The following is a 20,413-nucleotide window of genomic DNA, read 5'->3' on the forward strand; positions in this document are numbered from 1 at the left end:
ATGAGGCATGGACACCCAACAAATCGTACTCATGGTTTCACTGTCATTACAACAGTTTTCCTCAACCTCACGATTAGCAAACTAACAAAAAATCTTCCTTGTGGGCCACAATGATTGTCCTTTGTCAAAGTCGCTTATGTCAGTGGATCCCCCATTTGTGGCCACTACACTTGCTAGAATGATTCCCATTTGCCTCTGCTCTGCATATATACTTTCCTTATCATGTCACATGTCTGCAGTGTCACCATAACAAGTTCAATACTGTTTCGGCTCATCAGTGTGTATCAAACATATTGCTCTTCCACATTTCTCAACTGTTTATTCATACCATATTCTTCAATGCTGCTTTGAATTCAATTTATTCTACAGACATGCTCAATGACATACTACCACCTGCTACACAGAACTACCATATCCCTTGATGTAAGATTTGATAGTATACTATTTCTAAATACATTGTCATTATACCGATTTCTTACAACACTGAAATTAAAAATGTAATAATTTTAACTATTGGAAATATGCATATTTCAGCACACACTCTTCACAGAACTACACTATTTTACCCAACAGAACAGCAATACAATTTATCCTCTAAAACAATAACAATAATATAAAGACAGTGGAACCATGGAGCAACTTGCTCCATTGAGAACTGCTGAATCAGTGAAAAGAAAGATTAAAAAATCTGAAAATCTCCATCTACCCACAAACTAAAATTACCATTTAGTGTCAAATTTGTCCTTATGTAACATCATGGAATCTATGTCGTCAAGTCAATAGTACATACAAATTCCTTTTACTGCACTAGAAACGTCATACTATTAAGACATCAAAAACAAGTAATTGCACATTCAACTGCAAAAATATTCCATACAAATGGTGGGAAAAAATTACAATTGCCAAAGTCATTACCTTTGTGGTTGGAGCTGTCACAGATGGGACAATTCCAACCCCATCGTTTGCAGGAGACCGGACTGGAGATGGCGAGGCAGGTAAAGGGCTCTGTGCTTGGTGAACTGTGGCTAACGGAGCCTGTTGTGGAGGTTGACCCTGTGGAGGCACACTTGTCCCTGCTCCTGCACTCGGAAACGGTGCTGGCGGAACAGATGATGGCGTTATAGCCACTGGGTGTTGCTTTGTGGGTCCCTGATGATGTCCCTGAGATTCCACGTTTGTGAAAGCTCGAGTGCCTGTAAAATATCATTTAGCTAAAACACAGGAGTTCTTCATATCATGTCAGTTTCACAAATGACTACGTCTGTCAAAGAGAAGTCACAGGGCAGCAGATGGAAAATGAGGATTCTCAAATAGTATCATCAGGCTGGTCATGCTGATTGACAAATCCACAAGGAGTATGAAGGATGTATTTCTGTGAATGTCATGCTGTCCAACAGGAACTATGACAAAGTCTACTACACAAACCTCAAGTCAATGAAATACCAGCCAAAACAGTAGGCAAAGCCAAGGTTACGAATTTTCCTCTTGTAATGGTAAGACAGTTTACTGCACAGTGAATCCACTTCAAAAATAAATACAGCAAAATTTTAATTGTTCTACTATGATTTTTCACATTTATTCAATATTTCTTTTAATGAATAATTTCAAAGCATTTACAGGAATAGCTAATAGGACTTAAAAATGAATTGCAGTAAAAATGACTTTTCAGCTAAAATGAAACTGATAGCACATCCAAAATAAATTCTGCAGTTTTTTGTTTTCCATGTTATGCAGTTCTAAAGCTTACTTTCACTAATTACGGGCTACTTCTATTTTCACTGCAGTTTATATTGTACTTCCAAAACTATCAAAACAAAATTTTATTTTCAAAGAGCACTTTATCAGTATCTTTGCAATCACTAGAGTGTAATGAAATTCTGGAAGCTGGCTTTAAATTTCAAGTTATCTGAACAGCTTTGAGAATACAACTAGGATTTTATATTACAGCCTCACTGATAAGTATTTAATGAAGACAGCTCAGCAGCATTGTCTGACTACCTGTGACCAAAAGTAGTGAGCCAAAGATGGAGGTGCTTGATCAGGCAGCACGAATCATGTTGCCAAGCTTAATATCATGTAAGGGTGTTAAATGAAGGGCACATTTACTAGAACAGGCACTGTCACTTGTTGTTTTGTTTAAAAGTAGTTTACGGTAATCTGCTTTTTAGTGTGCATTCAATTCTATTTGATACTAATGTATGTCAGGTGTGGTGAGCATAGCACACTGAACATATTAAGTGAAATTCAGGTTGAGAAGAAAGAAGGTCCACACTTGGAAATTAATATGCTTGGTGACAAGATACTTTCAGAAAGAATAGTGAACCCTTGTTAATTACTGGAAATAGCACTGTGGCAGCTTTGGAAATAAGCATAATACTGTTACAATACTGGGGAAGACTGATATAATGTAGATTCTTATGACTAATACAATACTACAGAAGACATGAATAAGCAATCAAGGTAAAGTGGCAGTGCCAATCAATTTCCAGGAAATTGTCGTTTATACACCAGTTGATGGCCCTACATCTGGTTCAATGACTACGTCATCCTCCTGGCCATCAGTTTCTTCTCTCATAATCTGAATGATATCGTCACTGAGAATTTTGAATGTAGCGTCCGAAGATCACAAGTCAGCCTCTTGTCTATATCCTCTGCACCACAACTGGAATGTCCACATATTTTCAAAAGGATCTTTCTTAGGTCCTCAAGTGACACTTCATACTCTGCTGCTTCTCTTTCTTCATCTCCCTTTTCATCACACTCTGCTTCTCTTTCTTTATCTCCCTTTTCAAACTTATTCTTTTCATTTTTGGCTTTCTTTACCTATCTTTGGTGGAGTGACTCAATTTATTCCAACCTTTTTTACTGTGGCTATCTTCAGCAAATTCCTTGCTTCTGCCACCATGTAAGAGCAGTCTTTTAAATTCAATTTTTTGGTGGTGAGCCTCAATGCTTTCAGTTTCATCTTCTGTTAAAACATCCTCAACAGTTGTCTTCTGTAAAGTCAATTTAGATTTTTGATAACCAATTGGTCCACTGGCTGTGTGCTATCATGTTTCGATACCAACCCAGGGCATCTCAAAGGTGGCAACAGAATAGTAAGTTTCCTTCAGATGCCTGTAGCAGTCATGTGGGATGCAGCAGACCCAATGGTGCCGTGGCTTCAATGGGTCTGGACTATGAGTGCCCTCAACCACTGCAATACAGGACAGTCAGCGACCGCCACAGATCCCACTCACTTGTATCCTTTTCGCTTCGTGATGCTATGCCAACATAGTCTAGTAATGGCTCTCACACTATCGTTCATGCTTTCATTCAGAGAGCCTCCTCACTGGAGCTACAGTACGAGCTGGACTATTTTTTACTGCATAATTTGTAATGAATCTTTGCACACTTGGAGAAATACAATCTTCTGTTTTCTGTACTTGTTCACTAATCATTTCTGCTCTTATCCGGCTTTTCTATGATGACAGCTGCTGCACCACTCTGTAGCCAACCTCTCCTTAGTGTTGTGTACAAAGTAGTAACAACATACCTGGCGACAAGTACTGGTATCTACATGAGGCAATCGTCAAGTCTGGTTTACTTCTCCCTGTTCTTTTTCTTGTGTCCCCAGTGTTTGTCTTGCTTGTGGTCTTTATGTTCTAGATTCTGAGGCTGCTGCTTTTGCACCCCTCTTTTTGCTTTCTCTGTGCTTATTTCATGTACTGCTTGGTTACATGGTTATCTCGCCATAATCACCTGCTGCATCACCTGCAGTTGATCTAACTCAGTTTGTTCAGTTTGAGAGTCAACAAATGGGACAACTGCTCAACTGATGAATCGCTTCATGACGGCGAAGATGACTCCACACAAGATGCTGGATCCAACAGCAGCGCCACTGTCTATGTGCTGCAATGTCCTGAATTTGAAGACACGAGGGAAGACTGGACAGAGTAAATTCAATGCACACGTAACAGTGCATCACATACAAGGTACTGACAAACATTCTTATTTCTTGGGCATGGCAGGAACAACTGTTTATAGGTTGTGCATAAAGTTGTTTCCCAAGTCGCATCCTGAGATGGTACCATATATGGACCTATTCCAGGCACTTACAAAGTATTATGAGGGCAGGGTACGAGTGGCAGCTGCCTGTTACAAAATTCTTCAAGTCACGAACAGCGTGTAGTGTGGTTTTAAAGGCCCAAAGTGTCATTAGTGCAATACAACAGTGTAATAGCTGTTCAGGAAATGATCCCAACTCAATCAACAGTGCTGCACGAGGTCAAAATTGCTGGAAAATTGGTATATTTGCAAGTTGAAACTGGAACTTCAATAATCGGCAAGACATTCCTGTCTTAAGCACATTTAGACTTCCTGCAACTTTATGAAATTTGATGAAGGTAGTGACATTTACAGTGGTTTCCTCCTGAGGTCATGATAATATTTTTGGCCTAGGCACTTAATATTTGTTGGGTTAAGCATTCAGGATACTATACTTTCAGTTTCTTTCTGTGATCCTTGGGACAGTGCTGCTGTTATGTACAGAATTTCAAGATTTGTTTTCGGAGGATTTAGGTAAAGCCAATAATTTTGTTGCCCATGTCACAATGAAGGAAAATGGATAGACATCTTTTGTTAGAACTTGTACTGTTCCTCATACTCTTCGAGAATAGATGGCTCAGTAACTTAGTACTTTGTCAGTAATGGATGCTACGACCCCACTATCTTGCAGTCAATGGGCACCCCCTCTTGTTACTCTAAACAAGCTAGCCGGCGGAGTCCGATGGTGCACTGATTAAAAAAAAAGAAAAACCAACAACAACAACAACAACACACACACACACACAATCCTCATACCACCACTGACAGTTGTCCCTTGCCGCACCTGGAAAAACTGATGGGTAAATTGTGTGCCAATCAATACTTTTCCAGAACTGATTTGCGCTATGCTTACTTGCAAATCTCTCTCTATGAGCAGTCTTGAGAAGTCTGTCATTAACATTCATCCGGATCTCTTCAAATTTTTGAGATTGCTGTTCGGTACTGCCCCCAGAGACGCCATATTTCAGTGTTTTCTGAAGCAGCTGACTGCAAAAGTCCTTTTTGCTCAAATTATTTTCATGACATTGTTGTCTCAGCTCACACTACTGAACAACACATAAGTAATCTCTGCACTTTTGTTTCAAGTGTTGTCTGCAGCTAATCTCAAAAGTAACAGAGACAAATGTGTGTTTTTTCACATAGAACTTGAGTTTTTAGAACATGTTGTTAATAGCCAGGGTGTTCACAGATTGCAGTTCAATCTGTTTGCTATCCAGGGTGTCATCCGCACAAAGCAGTTGGCGCAATGTCATTGCCCTTGGCACGGTCTGGCTGCACGAACTGAACAACTGACTTCCCTGTGCCAAACCTGAGCTGAACATCAGTCAGCCCCGTGTCAGCAGTTCTTCAAATGGTCCAAACCACAAGTACTCTGGCAACATTTGCACTTTGATTTCACAAATCCTTTCTGGAATACACATCAGCTAGTCATCACTGACACTTTCAGCAAATTTTCTTCTGCAGTTCCTACACATTCTGCTATGGCTTGTTCCACAATCAAAGCCGTGTTGTCGATCTTTTGCGTTGAGGGATTGCCTGAGGTGACTGTGACTGACAATGGACTCAATATTGTTGCTGCCGAGTTTGAACAGTTTTGCAATGCTTTAGGCATTAACCCCATCACCTGTGCACTGCTCCACCAATCCAACAATGAATATGAACACTTTGTGCAGACATATAAGCAATAGGTGGACAAAACTTTGTACTTCCCACACACAGGATCAAGCTCTGTTGTTCTCGTCTTCCTACCATTCATAGCCCTGCAACAGACCATCGCCGGCGGAGTAGTTATGATCGGAGCTATGGCACCTTGCTTCAGCCCAGATAGGCAAAGTATCAAACTAAAAATTCGGTCTTTTACAGATTGTATGGCAGACAGAGGCAAAGGGAGCAAGGCACCATTGTACAACTTCACACAAAGAAATTTATCCATATGAATTATTTGAGCCTGCTGCATGCTTTGTACTTCAAGATTCTACGCATGCCTGCCTGGACGCCACAGCCATCACCGCACCTGGCTCCTGCAGGGCCTGTCCTGTCAGCACCAGTCCCAGAGCCGATGGAAATCTGTGCCCTTTCACAGTTTAGTTTTGTTTTGTTTTAGGGCACAAAAACAACTAGGATCATACACGCCCATGTCTTAACAGCAGAACACAAAGACGAGAAAAGAAGTTATAAACGACCATACATTAAGCCCAATCGAAGGAAGGAAACAGAGCTAGAAACAAGGACTTGCAGAAAGGTTCATAAAATACTCCATAGAGACAACACAGAGATCCTGAACTAAAGATTCAATGTCCTCCACCAAAAGTATAAAAAGTAAAATGCGGTTGACAGCCCACGTGTCATTTGCTATAAAGGCCAATAGCTCAGGTGGCAAACACAAACAAGAACATAAGTGATTAAAAATAGAGCATTCCATCAGGAAATGGTGAACTGTCAACAGTCCTCAATGACCACGAAGTGGTGGGGGAGCACCACTTAAATGGCGATGTCTAAAAAGGCAGTGCCCAATACACTGCCTAGCTAAAATGATTTCCTTGGGGCAAGAGGTCGGGCAAGCCACTGGGAGAAATTTAATTCCCCAGAGTTTGTTCCCATGAAGGGAAGACCAGTGGTGATGCCTAAGTTACATCACCTGCCGACAGAGGGCAACGCAGAGATCATCGGAGGGATTGGAACAACTATCGAGGCACGGTTCGAGGACAGCAGCCTTGGCAGCAGCGTCAACAGCCTCATTTCCTGTCAGACCAATGTGACCAGGAGTCCACATGAGAATCACAGCAGCTCCATTGACAGTGAACAAGCAAAAGCATTCCTGGACCCATGCACTAAGGGATGGGTAGCGTACAGCATGGAGAGGCTCTGAAGGGTACAGAGAGTCAGGAACAATTTAAAAAACCTGTGTCGCCAGTTTTACTCCATGGCCTGATACAGAGCGAAGCGCGCCGCTGCAAATACTGAGCAGTGTTCAGGGGGCCGATACCAAAAGGAGTCAGTGGCAACGACGAAGGCACACCCAACTCCACGGCTGGCCCCAGAGGCATCAGTGTACACAAATGTACTATCGCGAAGTTCTGTGCGAAGGTCGAGAGACTTATGGCAATAGAGTGAGTCTGGACTAGTGTCCTTAGGGAGCGAGTGAAGTACACGGTAAACAAATGATGGCACATGAAGCCAAGATGATGATGAGTTCACACACGTTGGGAAAATGGTAGGTAGCATGAAGTTTAGCCACTAGAGCAATAGACAAAAGCGATCTCCAGGAGGTAACAGGGAAGAGGGCCACACCTCATACTGGCAATCAAAGGAGTTATCGAAGGAGGCAGCATAGGACGGGTGGCCAGGCAGACAAACAGTATCTACTGAGGAGAAAATCACGGCAGTATGACAGCAGTAGTTTGGCGCCCTTCTGCATACAGACTCTCAACTGACCTAGTGTAAATGGTGCCAGTGGCCAAACAGATGCCACGATGCAAGATTGTATTGAGGAGGCATAATATGGATGGACGTGCAGATGCATAATCAAAACACCCAAAGTCTAGTTTTAATCGGACAAGGGACCAGTAAAAACAGAGGAGGGTGGTCCGATCCGCTGCTCGGAAGTTCTGCTGAGGACACGTATGACACTGAGGGACCAGCTACAGTGGGCGACCAGGTAAGACGTGGGAGGACTAAGAAAGTTTCCTATCAAGCACGAGTCGTAGAAATTTCAAAGTTTTAATGAACGGAAGAGCAAGGGGCCCAAGATGTAAAGATGGTGAAAGAAACCAACTGCAGTGCCTGAAATTCGTAGTAACTGTTTTGTCAGTGGAAAAGCACAAGCTACTGTTGATACTCGAGGAGTAAAGATGCTGAAGAAGCCACTCAATGAGAGAAATCTGTGGAGAACTGCAATAATGGCCAAATAGTCAATGAAAAGTGAGCCCGAGATGCGCGGTTGAAGACAGACCATTATAGGGTTAATTGCGATAGCAAAGAGGACAATGCTCTGTACAGAACCCTGTGGCACATCTTTTTCCTGGCTAAAGGTGTGCTACAAGACAGATCCCACATGTATCTTCAAAATGCTGTCTTTTAAAAATTCCTGAAGGAGCATGCAGCTTCAGAAGCCCCACAAGTAGAGTGTACTGAGGTACTGAGGATACTAGTCCTCCAGCAGGTATTATAGGCTTTCAACAAATCAAAAAAACATGGCCACAGTCTGGTATTGCTGCAAAAATGCATTAATGACATGGACTGACGAAGTGACAAGACAGTCAACTGCAGAACGGTGCATTTGAAATTCATATTGTGCAATCTTTAGTAAATTGTGAACATCATCTGGCCCTGGGATGGAGGATCAGGATGAAGTGAGAGCATGATCTCGTTCCCTCATAGTAAAGGCGCCATTGTATCACTCATGATTCTAAGAGAAGAGTATCACCTGAACTGCCTCTACTTGTTTCCTATGGAGGAAGGCAAGGTGATAGCGGGTGGAGCTGGAAATCTCTACGAAATAGGGGCCCAAGCAGTTGGAGACAGCAATAGGGTCCACTATGACCATCTGCTATGGTCATGCCGGAAATTGGGGAATGGACCTAGGCCCCAGAGTGTCTTGGAGGTTAGCCCACAGGACAGAAGAGGAAGTGGAACTGGAACTGTTGAAACAACTAGTAAATTAGCTTTTCTGCTGAAGAATGTGATGACAACTGTTTATAACAAATGCAGTTTGTATCGTAAGATGACAGTTAAAAAATTGGAAAGCACATCTCCACACACGAATTGCATTGTGGCATACCTCAAATCCACCAAGGGACCACTATGAGGTAAAGATGAAGTGCAAGGAATAGAATGTTTTGAGGTGGTAAGGATAACATTGGGAAGGTAGTTTAGCTGGTAATCACAACTAGGGAAATGTTAGTTGAAGGTTGCCAGGGAGGAGTAAAGCCTCCATTCGGCCTTAGAAAGCTGCCATTTAGGTGCACACCTAGATGGGGTAGGAGTCAGCAAACAGATAGCACACAGGAAATGGTTATTATAGTCTGGGAGACGAGTCTTTGGTATTGACAGCTCGGTAGCGTCTTTCCGTTGCCTAGCGACCGCAGGCAGGCAGCCAATGACGGCCTGACTTTGAGCGGGTAGCAAGGGCCACGTTGCCGCTCTGAAACCCGGTCGCGCGCGCTTATGAAACTTACCAGTGTCTCGCGTGCAGGCGGTGCGGTCGTTCGTCGTTTGTCTGAAGTTGAATTCGCAGTTTATTTCGTTTTTGTTGTTTTTAGTGTTTCATTGTTTATTTTTCGTTGTAAACAATGTCTAGTGCGGCGGGTAGTACCAGCCCAACACAAGAAGTGAAACAGAGGAAGAAAAGTGTGCTACACACCCAGGCCCGTGAATTCGTGTGCTCTGTGAGGGATTACTTTGAGAAAGAAAAGGACAAAGGTGGTCCCTTAATTCCTGTTGTTCAGGTTGTGAAGAGAACTGCAGCAGCATTGAAAATAAGTAAGAACACTGTTGTAAAGATAGGGAAAGAACAGTATAGTGTAGATTGTGATGAGAGTGGCACAACAAAGCTGCACACACCAGGAAAGAAGCAACCGAGAAATAAGCAGGTGACAGCTTTGGACGATTTTCAGAAAGACGCTATTCGTCGTCATATATACAGCTATTATAAGAGAAGGGAACATCCCACTATCTAAATTACAGGTGTCGCTTCAGAAAGACGATCTTTTTAAAGGGAGCAAATTTTCATTGCGTACAGTGTTGAAAGACATAGGCTTCAGCTATTCACTGTTTAACGGACGCAAAATATTAATGGAAAGGACAGATGTAGTTGCATGGCGGTGCAGATTTCTGCGCAGGATCATGGGCGTGGAATTCGAAAGTATAGTGTGGTTAGATGAAACTTGGGTCAATGCCAGCCATTCTTTACGTAGAGTCTGGAATGATGGAACGCCCGAGGGGACAATGGCAGTGCCTGTTGGTAAAGGAGGGCGTATTATTGTCTTACATGCAGGAACATCGAAAGATTTTGTGCCAAACTGCTTGAAAATGTTTCGGTCAAAAAAGACGGGAGATTACCATGAAGAAATGAACAGTGTAGTATTTCAAGAATGGTTCGAGACATCGCTTATGACGAATCTGACAAGTCCATCAGTGATTGTTATGGACAATGCGCCTTATCATTCCGTTGTTCACGATAAGGCACCAACCTTGGCAACAAAAAAAGACGATATCATTCAGTGGTTGAAACGGCGAAAAGTAGATTTCAGAGAAGATTTAAGGAAGGCGGAACTGCTCGAAATTGTGGCACAAAAGAAACTCCAATTTCCAATATATGTAATTGACGAGATTGCTAAAAGGCACGGGCATGAAATCGTTCGGCTTCCTCCATACCACTGTCACTTCAATGCAATTGAAGGAATGTGGGCGCAGATAAAAAATTACATTGCTGCAAACAATAAGAAATTCACAATCTCTGAAGTGGAAACTCTCCTTCCAGCAGCTATCAATAAAGTGACAAGCGAGACGTGGGCTAAAATTGTAAACAGCACTGCAAGTGCCATCAGAGAGGCGGCCAAAACCGAAGGGGTTGTGGAAGAATGCATCGAAAATTTAATTATACATCTGGGAGAGAGCAGTGATAGTTAGAGTAGTGCTGAGGAAGACAATGTCAAATCAGATTCTGACAGTGATGTGAGTGGTGTTTTTCCATTACAGTAATTACAACGTATTCAGGAATGTAAGGAGGGAGTTTGCTATCGATCTACAACCAGATCATCATATTGTGAGTACTTTCTTCAGATTATAACTCTTAATACACTGACCAGTTATTCTGTAGCTTGTAGTAGAACAAATTAATAATGCTAATACTTAACAATGGAAACCAAAACTGCTAATATTCAACAACTTGTGAAAATAGTTTTCATTTCAGTTGTGAAGTTTAACAAATAACTTTATTATGTTTCAGCATCTTAGATACTTGTACTAAATAGCTCTTATCAGTTTTTGAGTTAATATATTTCAAGCATAAACTTTAAATAAATTCACGCGTACCAATACGACTTTTATTTTGTCTTGCTTTTATTTCTGCTGCTAGAGAATGCGTGTAGCAGACAGGGCGCCGCGTGCTGTGAGCCACGTTCGGCAACAGCGCCGTCTGCCCGCCAGAACTGTCAGTACCAATCACTCGTCTCACGGACTATAGAGTATATGTCAGAGAGAACAGATCACTCGAGACAATGGGCAGGATGGCCAGTGTGCAGAAGGAGAGGTCCAAAGGGGAATAGCTGTGCATGGAGATCGCAAGGAATGTGGGTGCTCCCGTGTTAAGGTAGATAAGGTTAAGTCAATTGAGAAGGTCAGCCAAGATGGCACCTCTCTGACAGGTTCTGAAAGAACACCTAAGGGGACTGTGCACATTAAAGTCACCGAGCTGCAGAAAGGGGTGACGTAGTTGCCCAAAAAGCTGGAGGAAGTCTGCTGTGTTGCACTCAATGTCAGAGGGATTCAGGATGTTTGGTTGGTTTGTTTGTTTGGTTTTGCTTTAGGGTGCAAAAAACAACTGGGGTCATACGAGCCCAAGTCAGAACTACAGAACACGAACACAGAGAGGAGTTAAATGACTATATGTCAATCCCAGTTGACAGAAGATAGGCACACAGGCATGTGGCAAAAGGGCTGAAACAGACACCATACAGAAACGAAGGTCCAAAACTAAAAGTTAACTGGCCTTAGCCATATTGCTTCAATGGATAAAAAGTAAAAAATGGTCGACAGCCGGCACGTCATTCACTAAACAGCTGATAAATCAGATAAACCCAAGCTGGAATGTAAATGGTTAGAAATATGGCAGTCCAGCAGGTAGTGGCGGACACATAATATTTGGGCGCAATATGTATGAAGTGGAGGGGTAGCACCACTTAGCAAATTATGATGGCTGAAAAGGCAGTGCACAATACACAGCCAAGTTAAAATAATCTCCTCCTGGCGGGAAGGCCGAGAGGAGGTCGCCAAAGGTACTGGGAGAGGCTTAAGAAGCTGAACCTTATTCCCATTGGCGATGCCAAAGGGACACCACCTCCTGACAAACAGCAGTGCAGAGATCAACTGAGGGAATATAGGTACTCGCGAGCTGAGGTATGAGGACTGCAGCCTCATTTCCTGGCAGCCTGGCACGGCCAGGAACCCACAGAAACATCACACTGGCTGCACCAAGAGTGAGCATTTGAAAGTTTTCCCGGACCCGCTGCACTAAGGGATGAGCAGTGTACAGCACACAGAGACTTTGGAGGGTGCTGAGTGAGTCTAAGCAGAGGACACAATTGGGAAGGCTGTGTCACCGGACGTACTCCGTGGCCTGATACAAGGCGAAAAGCTCGGCTGTAAATACCGAGGAGTGTGCCGGAAGCCGATATTGAAAGAAACAGGTGCCAATGACTAAGGCATACCCGACCCCACGGTCTGTCCAAGAGCCATCAGTGTTTACAAAGGTATTATAGCGACATTCCATGTGAAGGTCATGAAACTGAAGGCGACAGACCGAGGCTGGAGTAGTGTCCTTAGGAAGCGAATGAAGGCCAAGGTTAACATGGTTGCTTCATTAAGCCAAGGTGGTGAAGGGTTCACACCCACTGGGGAAGTCGAAGGTAGTGTGAAGTTAAGCCGCTGTACCAAGTGGCGAAAGAGGACTCCAGGAGGTAAGAGAAGAGGGACGAGCCCCATACTGGCGATCTAAGGAATCATCAAAAAAGGAGGTATAGGAGGGGTGGCCACGCATGGCAGACAAACAGCATGCATACCTGCTGAGGAGAAAGTCATAGCGATAGCACAGTGGTAGTTCAGCAGCTTTAGCATACAGACTCTCAACTCGGCTAGTGTAAAAGGCACCTGTGGCAAAATGGATGCCACGACGGTGGACAGGGTTAACATGGTGTAAGAGGGATGGGCGTGCAGACACATAAATAAAGCACCCATACTCGAGTTTTGAACGGACAAGGGACCGGTACAAACAGAGGAGGGTGGTTCAATCGGCACCCCAGGAAAAACCATTGAGGACACGTAGGACATTGAGGAACTGCGTACAGCAGCCTGTCAAGTAAGACATGGGAGGACCAAGAGAGTTTCCTATCGAGCATGAGCCCCAGTAATTTCATAGTTTCAACAAATAGAAGGGCAACAGGCCCAAGATGGAAAGATGGTGGGAGAAACCATTTGCACCGCCAGAAATTCATACAGACGGTTTTCTCAGTGGAAAAGCAAAAGCCATTGTCCATGCTCCAGGAGTAAAGATGATCAAGACAGTGGTGAAACATGTCGGTGGAGCTGGAGATGCCTGGTTTGAGACCAGCCATTATAGGGTTAATGGCGATAGCAAACAGGGCGAAGCTCACGACGGAACCCTGAGGCACACCATTTTCCTGGATAAAGGTGTTCAACAAGGCAGAACCCACATGCACCGTGAAAACTCATTCTTGTAAAAATGCCCATAGAAAACAGGGCAGGTGCCCGTGGAAGCCCCACGTATAGAGTACGGAGGATACCAGTTCTCCAGCAGACGTCGTAGGCCTTCGTCAAATCAAAAAACACGGCCAGTCTAGGATTTCTGCAGAATACCTTTCATGACATGGATGGACAAAGTAACAAGGTGGTCAACTGCAGAATGCCGTACTCTAAATCCACATTGTGCATTCGTCAGTAAAATTGCGAGACTCGAGCCACAATACTAGCCAGGTATGAATCATATGTTCCATCATCTTGCAAACGAAGCTGGTAAGAGACATGGGGCCATAGCTAGAAGGAAGGTTTTTGTCCTTACCGTGCTTAGGTATGGCTAAGACAGTGTCTTCACACCAGCGTACGGGAAATGTGCCCTCTGCCCAGATGTGGTTGTACATATTAAGCAGAAAGTGCTTGCCCACACGAGAAAGTTGCTGCAACATCTGAATGTGGATGGTGTACAGCCCTGGGGTGGAGGATTGGGATAAACTTAGCATTATCTAGCTCCCTCATAGTAATGGCGGCATTGTCACACTCACAATTCGGGAAGAGAAGTGCATCGCCCAAGCCTCCTTCACTCGTTTTCAATGGAGGAAGGCAGAGTGATAGAGGGAAGAGCTCGAAATTTCCGAAAAATGGCGGTCCAAGGTGTTGGAGATAGCAATAGTGTCCACGATGCCATCATCAGCTACTATGAGGCCGGAAATGGGGGGAATGGATCTTTGTCACAGAGAGCCATCTGAGGAGGTCCCACACGACAGAGGAACAGTTAAAAGAACTAGTGAATGAAATCCAGCTAGCTCTTGTTATCTCAAAGAACGCAACGACACTTTGCACACATCTGTTTATAATTAATACAGTTTGTCTGCGTAGGATGGTGGTTAAAAACACGGAGAGCATGTCTCCATCATGCGCGAACTGCGTCTTGGCATGCCTCAGTCCTCCAAGGGACTGGACACGATGTGGTAAAGAGGAAGTGATGGGGGGACACATTCTGCAGCATTAAGGATAACTTTTAATGGAAAATCTCATATAAAGATGTGAAACAAACACTAACAAAGAGATAGAGGGGCTGGCCAGTACTTACCTCAGCTCAGTACAGCCGATAGATAACACAAAACAGAAAATTTACATTCCTAGCTTTCGGAACTTTGTTCCTTCATCAGGGAGGAGAGAGGGGGAAAAAAGGAAGAAGGGAAAATGGATTTAGTTACTCACAACCCAGGTTATGAAGCAACAGGGAAAGGTAAACAGGGAGGGTAGCAAGGATGGAGGACAGGGAGATGAGCTGACTATGAATATCATCTCATATGAGCAGCATGACGCCCTCATAAGATGGAATGCCGACCTCTGGGGCAAGATAGAAACGAATAGGTAAGAAATGTGAACACTCAAAGCGGTCGTGAGAGCACAATTTCATTTCCTGAAGGCAGAGTAAAAGGGGATTGCGACACTAAAAGCAGGTGTAAATCCTCTTTGCGGTTCTGAAGGCTGAGAATGTTGCATTGGTGGAGCATCTTGATGATTAAGTGATGTAGGGGTGCCACCTCGGCAGCTGCTGAGTGATAGCTGGGGAAGAGGCGCCACTACAGGACACAGGGAGGAGGATCCTTCCTTTCTTTTTTTTTTCTTTTTCTTTTGGTTTTAGGGCGCAAAACTGCTATGGTCATTAGCGCCCGGTCCGTGACTTAGGAAACAGTAAAAACCAAAATGGAAACCAGCAGCAATGGGAACTAAAAAAAAAAATAAATAAATAAATAAATAAATAAATAAAAAAAAAAAAAAAAAAAAATTGGAGAAACAAAGCAGAAGGAAGGCTTAAAAATCCACTACATAAAGGGGTTGGTTGTCCCCAAAAAAAAAAGCTTCAAATGACTGACGTCATTTCACTGGCACTAATAAACTCTAGAACGCGATCGGCCGAGCGTGTGTCATCTGCTAAAATTGACGATATATCAGGCGACAGCTGTAGACGGGTGCGTAACGGAGTAAAATAGGGGCACTCAATTAAAAGGTGTCTTACCGTCCACAGCTGAGAGCAGTGGGGACAGAGTGGGGGAGGATCGCCGCTTAAAAGATGTTGACGGCTACAAAGACAGTGCCCTATCACGAGTCTAGTTAAAATTACCTCCTCCCGACGACGCGTTCGGGAGGAAGAGGTCCAAGCACAAGGAACAGCTTTCACGTCCCGCAATTTATTATGGGGAAGTGTCGACCAATGTGCGTGCCATAAAAGAACAACACGACGACATAAAACACTCCGTAGATCGGCAAAGGGAATCGATTGAATAGCTGGCCGAAGAAGAGAGACTGCAGCCTTGGCCGCTATATCGGCCGCCTCATTTCCACAGATACCAACGTGTCCCGGGAGCCAGAGGAACGCCACCAAGACACCCCCCAGGTGGAGCAAGTGCAGACAGTCCTGGATCCCGTGGACCAGAGGGTGCACAGGGTAAAGAGCTTGGAGACTGAGGAGAGAGCTGAGAGAATCTGAGCGGATAACATACTGTATCCGCTGATGACGGCAGATGTAGTGGACAGCCTGGAGAACAGCGTAAAGCTCCGCAGTATAAACCGAACACTGGTCGGGAAGCCGAAATTGATTTGGGGTGTCACCAACAATATAGGCACTCCCTACACCTAACGATGTTTTCGAGCCATCAGTGTAAATAAATGTGGCTTTCTTCATTTGTGCACACAGAGCAGCAAATGCCCGACGATAAACAAGTGCAGGGGTACCATCCTTGGGAAATTGACAAAGGTAACGGAGCAGGCAGATCCGGGGACGGAGCCAAGGTGGTGATGTACCCCAAGTTGTCAAGAAGGTTTTAGGAAAGCGGAAGGAAAGAGAATGGATCAGTTGACGGAAGTGGACTCCCGGTGGTAGTAGGGAGAAGGGGCGGCCTGCATACCCTACATCAAAGGAGGCGTCGAAAAAAATTTCATGTGCTGGATTAGCAGGCATGGAAGACAGATGGCTAGCATAAGGACTCAGAAGGACTGCTCACCGATTGGACAGCGGAGGTTCAGCAGTCTCAGCATAAAGGCTTTCCACAGGGCTGGTGTAAAAAGCTCCAGACACTAAACGTAATCCACGGTGGTGGATAGAGTCGAGATGACGAAGAATAGACGGCCGAGCAGAGGAGTAAACTATGCTTCCATAGTCCAATTTCGAATGCACTAAGGCGCGATAGAGGCGGAGATGGACCACTCGGTCCGCTCCCCAAGAGGTACCATTCAGGACACGGAGGGTGTTGAGCGATCGCAGACAGCGAGCCGAAAGATAGGAAACGTGGGAGGACCAGCACAGTTTTCTGTCAAACATAAGACCCAAGAATTTAGCGACATCCGAAAAAGGAAGGTTGACAGGTCCTAGATGTAAGGAGGGTGGAAGAAACTCCTTACGTCGCCAAAAATTAACACAAACTGTCTTACTGGGAGAAAAACGGAAGCCGGTTTCGGTGCTCCAAGAGTAGAGGCGATCGAGACATTCTTGAAGACGTCGTTCAAGAAGGCTGGTCCGTTGAGAGCTGTAGTAGATCGCAAAATCATCCACGAAGAGGGAGCCCGAGACATCAGGAAGGAGACAATCCATAATTGGATTTATGGCAATAGCAAACAGTACAACACTTAGCACGGAGCCCTGGGGTACCCCGTTTTCTTGGGAGAAAGTACGGGAGAGAGTAGTGTTCACCCGCACTCTAAATGTGTGCTCTGCCATAGGTTCGCGAAGAAAAAGGGGCAGCCGACCTCGAAAGCTCCAAGAGAACAGTGTGCGGAGGATGCCTGTCCTCCAACAGGTATCGTACGCTCTCTCCAGATCAAAAAATATTGCTACTGTTTGGCGATTCCGGAGAAAATTGTTCATGATATAAGTGGAGAGAGAAACAAGATGGTCAACTGCAAAACGATGCTTTCGGAAACCGCATTGGGCAGGTGTTAAAAGACTGCGGGACTCCAGCCACCAAGCTAAACGGCAATTCACCATACGCTCCAAAACCTTACATACAACTACTCGTGAGAGAAATGGGGCGATAGCTAGAGGGGAGATGTTTGTCCTTTCAAGGTTTCGGAACAGGAACGACGATAGCTTCCCGCCATCGTCTGGGAAAAGTACTGTTGGACCAAATTCGATTATAAATGCGAAGGAGGTAACGCAGACTATGGGTTGATAAATGCAGCAACATTTGGATGTGGATACCATCCGGTCCTGGGGCGGAGGAGCGAGAAGAATAGAGCGCATGTTGGAGTTCCCGCATGGAGAAAATAGTATTATAGCTTTCGCGATTTTGAGAGAAGAAAGCAAGAGGTTGCACTTCCGCTGCACGTTTCTTCGGGAGAAAAGCTGGTGGGTAATTTGAAGAGCTCGAAATTTCAGCAAAGTGTTTACCCAAGGAGTTAGAAATTGCGACGCGGTCCACTAACATATCACGCGCAACAGTGAGCCCAGAGACCGGGGAGAAACTAGGCGCGCCTGATAACTGTCGAAGCCGACTCCAAACTTCCGAGGAAGGAGTGAAGGTGTTAGATGAGCTAATAAAGAATTTCCAGCTTGCCTTCTTGCTATCGCGGATGACGCGACGGCATCGCGCACGGAGCTGCTTATAGCGGATACAGTTGGCCAAAGTAGGATGGTGGCGGAAAACGCGAAGAGCACGTCGCCGCTCACGTAATGCGTCACGGCATGCCTCGTTCCACCAAGGAACTGGGGGCACCGGGGCAATTCGGAGGTGCGTGGAATTGAACGTTCTGCAGCTGAAAGAATAACGTCGGTAATATGTGTGACCTCATCGTCGACACTAGGAACGTGACGGTCATCGAATGTCGCTAGAGACGAAGTGTCCAATCGGCTTGGGCAAACTTCCAGCGTCGTGGGCGCATATATGGCAGTTGAGGCTGCAGTCTAAGGACACATGGAAAGTGGTCACTCGAGTGTGTATCATCGAGGGTGAACCATTCGAAGCGCCGAGCTAGCGGAACAGTACCGACCGAAAGGTCCAAATGAGAGAAATTTGTCGTGGAGGCAGACATAAATGTAGGGACCCCAGTGTTGAGGCAAACTAGATCCGCTTGGTGGAAGACGTCTAGCAATAGTGAGCCACGTGGACAAGGATGTGGAGATCCCCAAAGCAGGTGGTGGGCACTGAAGTCCCCAACCAGCAAATAGGGGGGTGGAAGCTGACCAAGAAGATGAAGGAGATCAGCTCGTGCCATTGGTGTGGATGATGGAATGTATACAGTACAAAAAGGTATATCCAGAACGGGAAAGACGGACAGCGACAGCTTGGAAGGAAGTGTTTAAGTGGATTGGGTAATAATGGAGAGTATCATGGAGAAGAATCATGAGTCCTCCATGGGCTGGAGTGCCTTCAACAGAGAGGAGATCAAATCGGACGGACTGAAAATGGGGAGAACAAAGCGGTCATGGGGACGCAGCCTTGTTTCCTGAAGACAGAAGATGACCGGCGAGTAGGATCGTAAGAGGATCGACAATTCATCCCGACTGGCTCGAATGCCGCGGATATTCCAGTGGATAATGGACATAGGGTGAACAGGAAATGGAGGAATGTGACCAAGGTTGCCGTCAACTCAACGACTGCTCAGAGCTTGCGACAGACAGCATGGAATAGCATTCAGCCGAAGGCAGAAGATCCTGATCCATAGGTTGTTCAGGAGCAGCTCCTGCCACCAGCAATCTGCCGGTTGATCGGCCGCCAGCAGTGCGCCTCGGCGACAGGGCGATTTCCGCCAGGTGGTGCTGTAGATGAGACACGCCTAGGCGGAGAAGGAGCTGAACTGGGTTTCTTATCAGCCTTCTTGGAAATATGATTTTTAGATGAAGGAGGAACCGATGATTGTGAAGTTGGGGTACGTAAAAAATCTTCACGAGTATGCTCTTTTTTCGAAGTCTTGGTGTCTGACTTTTGGGTTCGAGATTTAGCAGAACCTGATGAAGGGTGAGCCATAGAGTGGGCAGGCGAAAGGGGTGAGGTTGAACGGGCGATCTTTGCGCTGGCCGATCTGACGACCGTGGCAATAAAGGTGAGGTCGCAAGTCTGCATGGCCGCCTCCTTTGTTGGCCGAGGAGAAGCAAGGACAGTGCTGTATTGTCCTGTCTGTGGCACGATGGGCTGTCGACTGGCGAATAATTTTCGAGCAGCAAAGGTCGACACCTTTTCCTTCACTCTGATTTCCTGGATGAGCTTTTCGTCTTTAAAAATGGGGCAATCTCGAGAGGAAGCAGCGTGGTCACCCATACAGTTGATGCAGCGAGGGGATGGAGGTGGACAAGCACCCTCATGGGCATCCTTGCCACACGTAACACATTTAGCCGGATTGGAACACGACTGGCTGGTGTGATTGAACCGCTGACACCGATAGCAACGCGTAGGGTTTGGGACGTAAGAGCGAACGGAAATTATCTCATAGCCTGCTTTGATTCTGGATGGGAGTTGAACTTTGTCAAATGTCAAGAAGACAGTGCGGGTTGGAATGATGTTCGTGTCAACCCTTCTCATAACTCTATGAACAGCCGTTACACCCTGGTCAGACAGGTAGTGCTGAATTTCGTCGTCAGACAAGCCATCGAGGGAGCGTGTATAAACGACTCCACGCGAGGAATTTAAAGTACGGTGCGGTTCCACCCGGACAGGGAAGGTGTGTAGTAGTGAGGTACGCAGCAATTTTTGTGCCTGGAGGGCACTGACTGTTTCTAACAACAAGGTGCCATTCCGTAATGTGGAACAAGACTTTACAGGACCTGCAATTGCGTCGACACCTTTCTGAATAATGAAAGGGTTGACCGTGGAGAAGTCGTGACCTTCATCAGACCGAGAAACAACAAGGAACT

At 45.2% G+C, this 20,413-nt stretch overlaps 1 protein-coding gene across 1 annotated transcript in view; it reads right to left on the reverse strand.

Moving 5' to 3' along the window:
* LOC124711848 (ataxin-2-like) overlaps positions 1 to 20,413 on the reverse strand; it is a 141,373-nt gene that overhangs the window by 82,684 nt on the left and 38,276 nt on the right. Inside the window, exon 7 of the mRNA XM_047242074.1 lies at positions 916 to 1,193. Coding sequence (XP_047098030.1) covers positions 916 to 1,193 — 278 coding nt within the window. The remainder of the gene's footprint in view (positions 1 to 915; positions 1,194 to 20,413) is intronic.

This window comes from Schistocerca piceifrons, chromosome 8, assembly GCF_021461385.2.
Source record: "Schistocerca piceifrons isolate TAMUIC-IGC-003096 chromosome 8, iqSchPice1.1, whole genome shotgun sequence".
Classification (NCBI taxonomy): Eukaryota; Metazoa; Arthropoda; class Insecta; order Orthoptera; family Acrididae; genus Schistocerca; species Schistocerca piceifrons.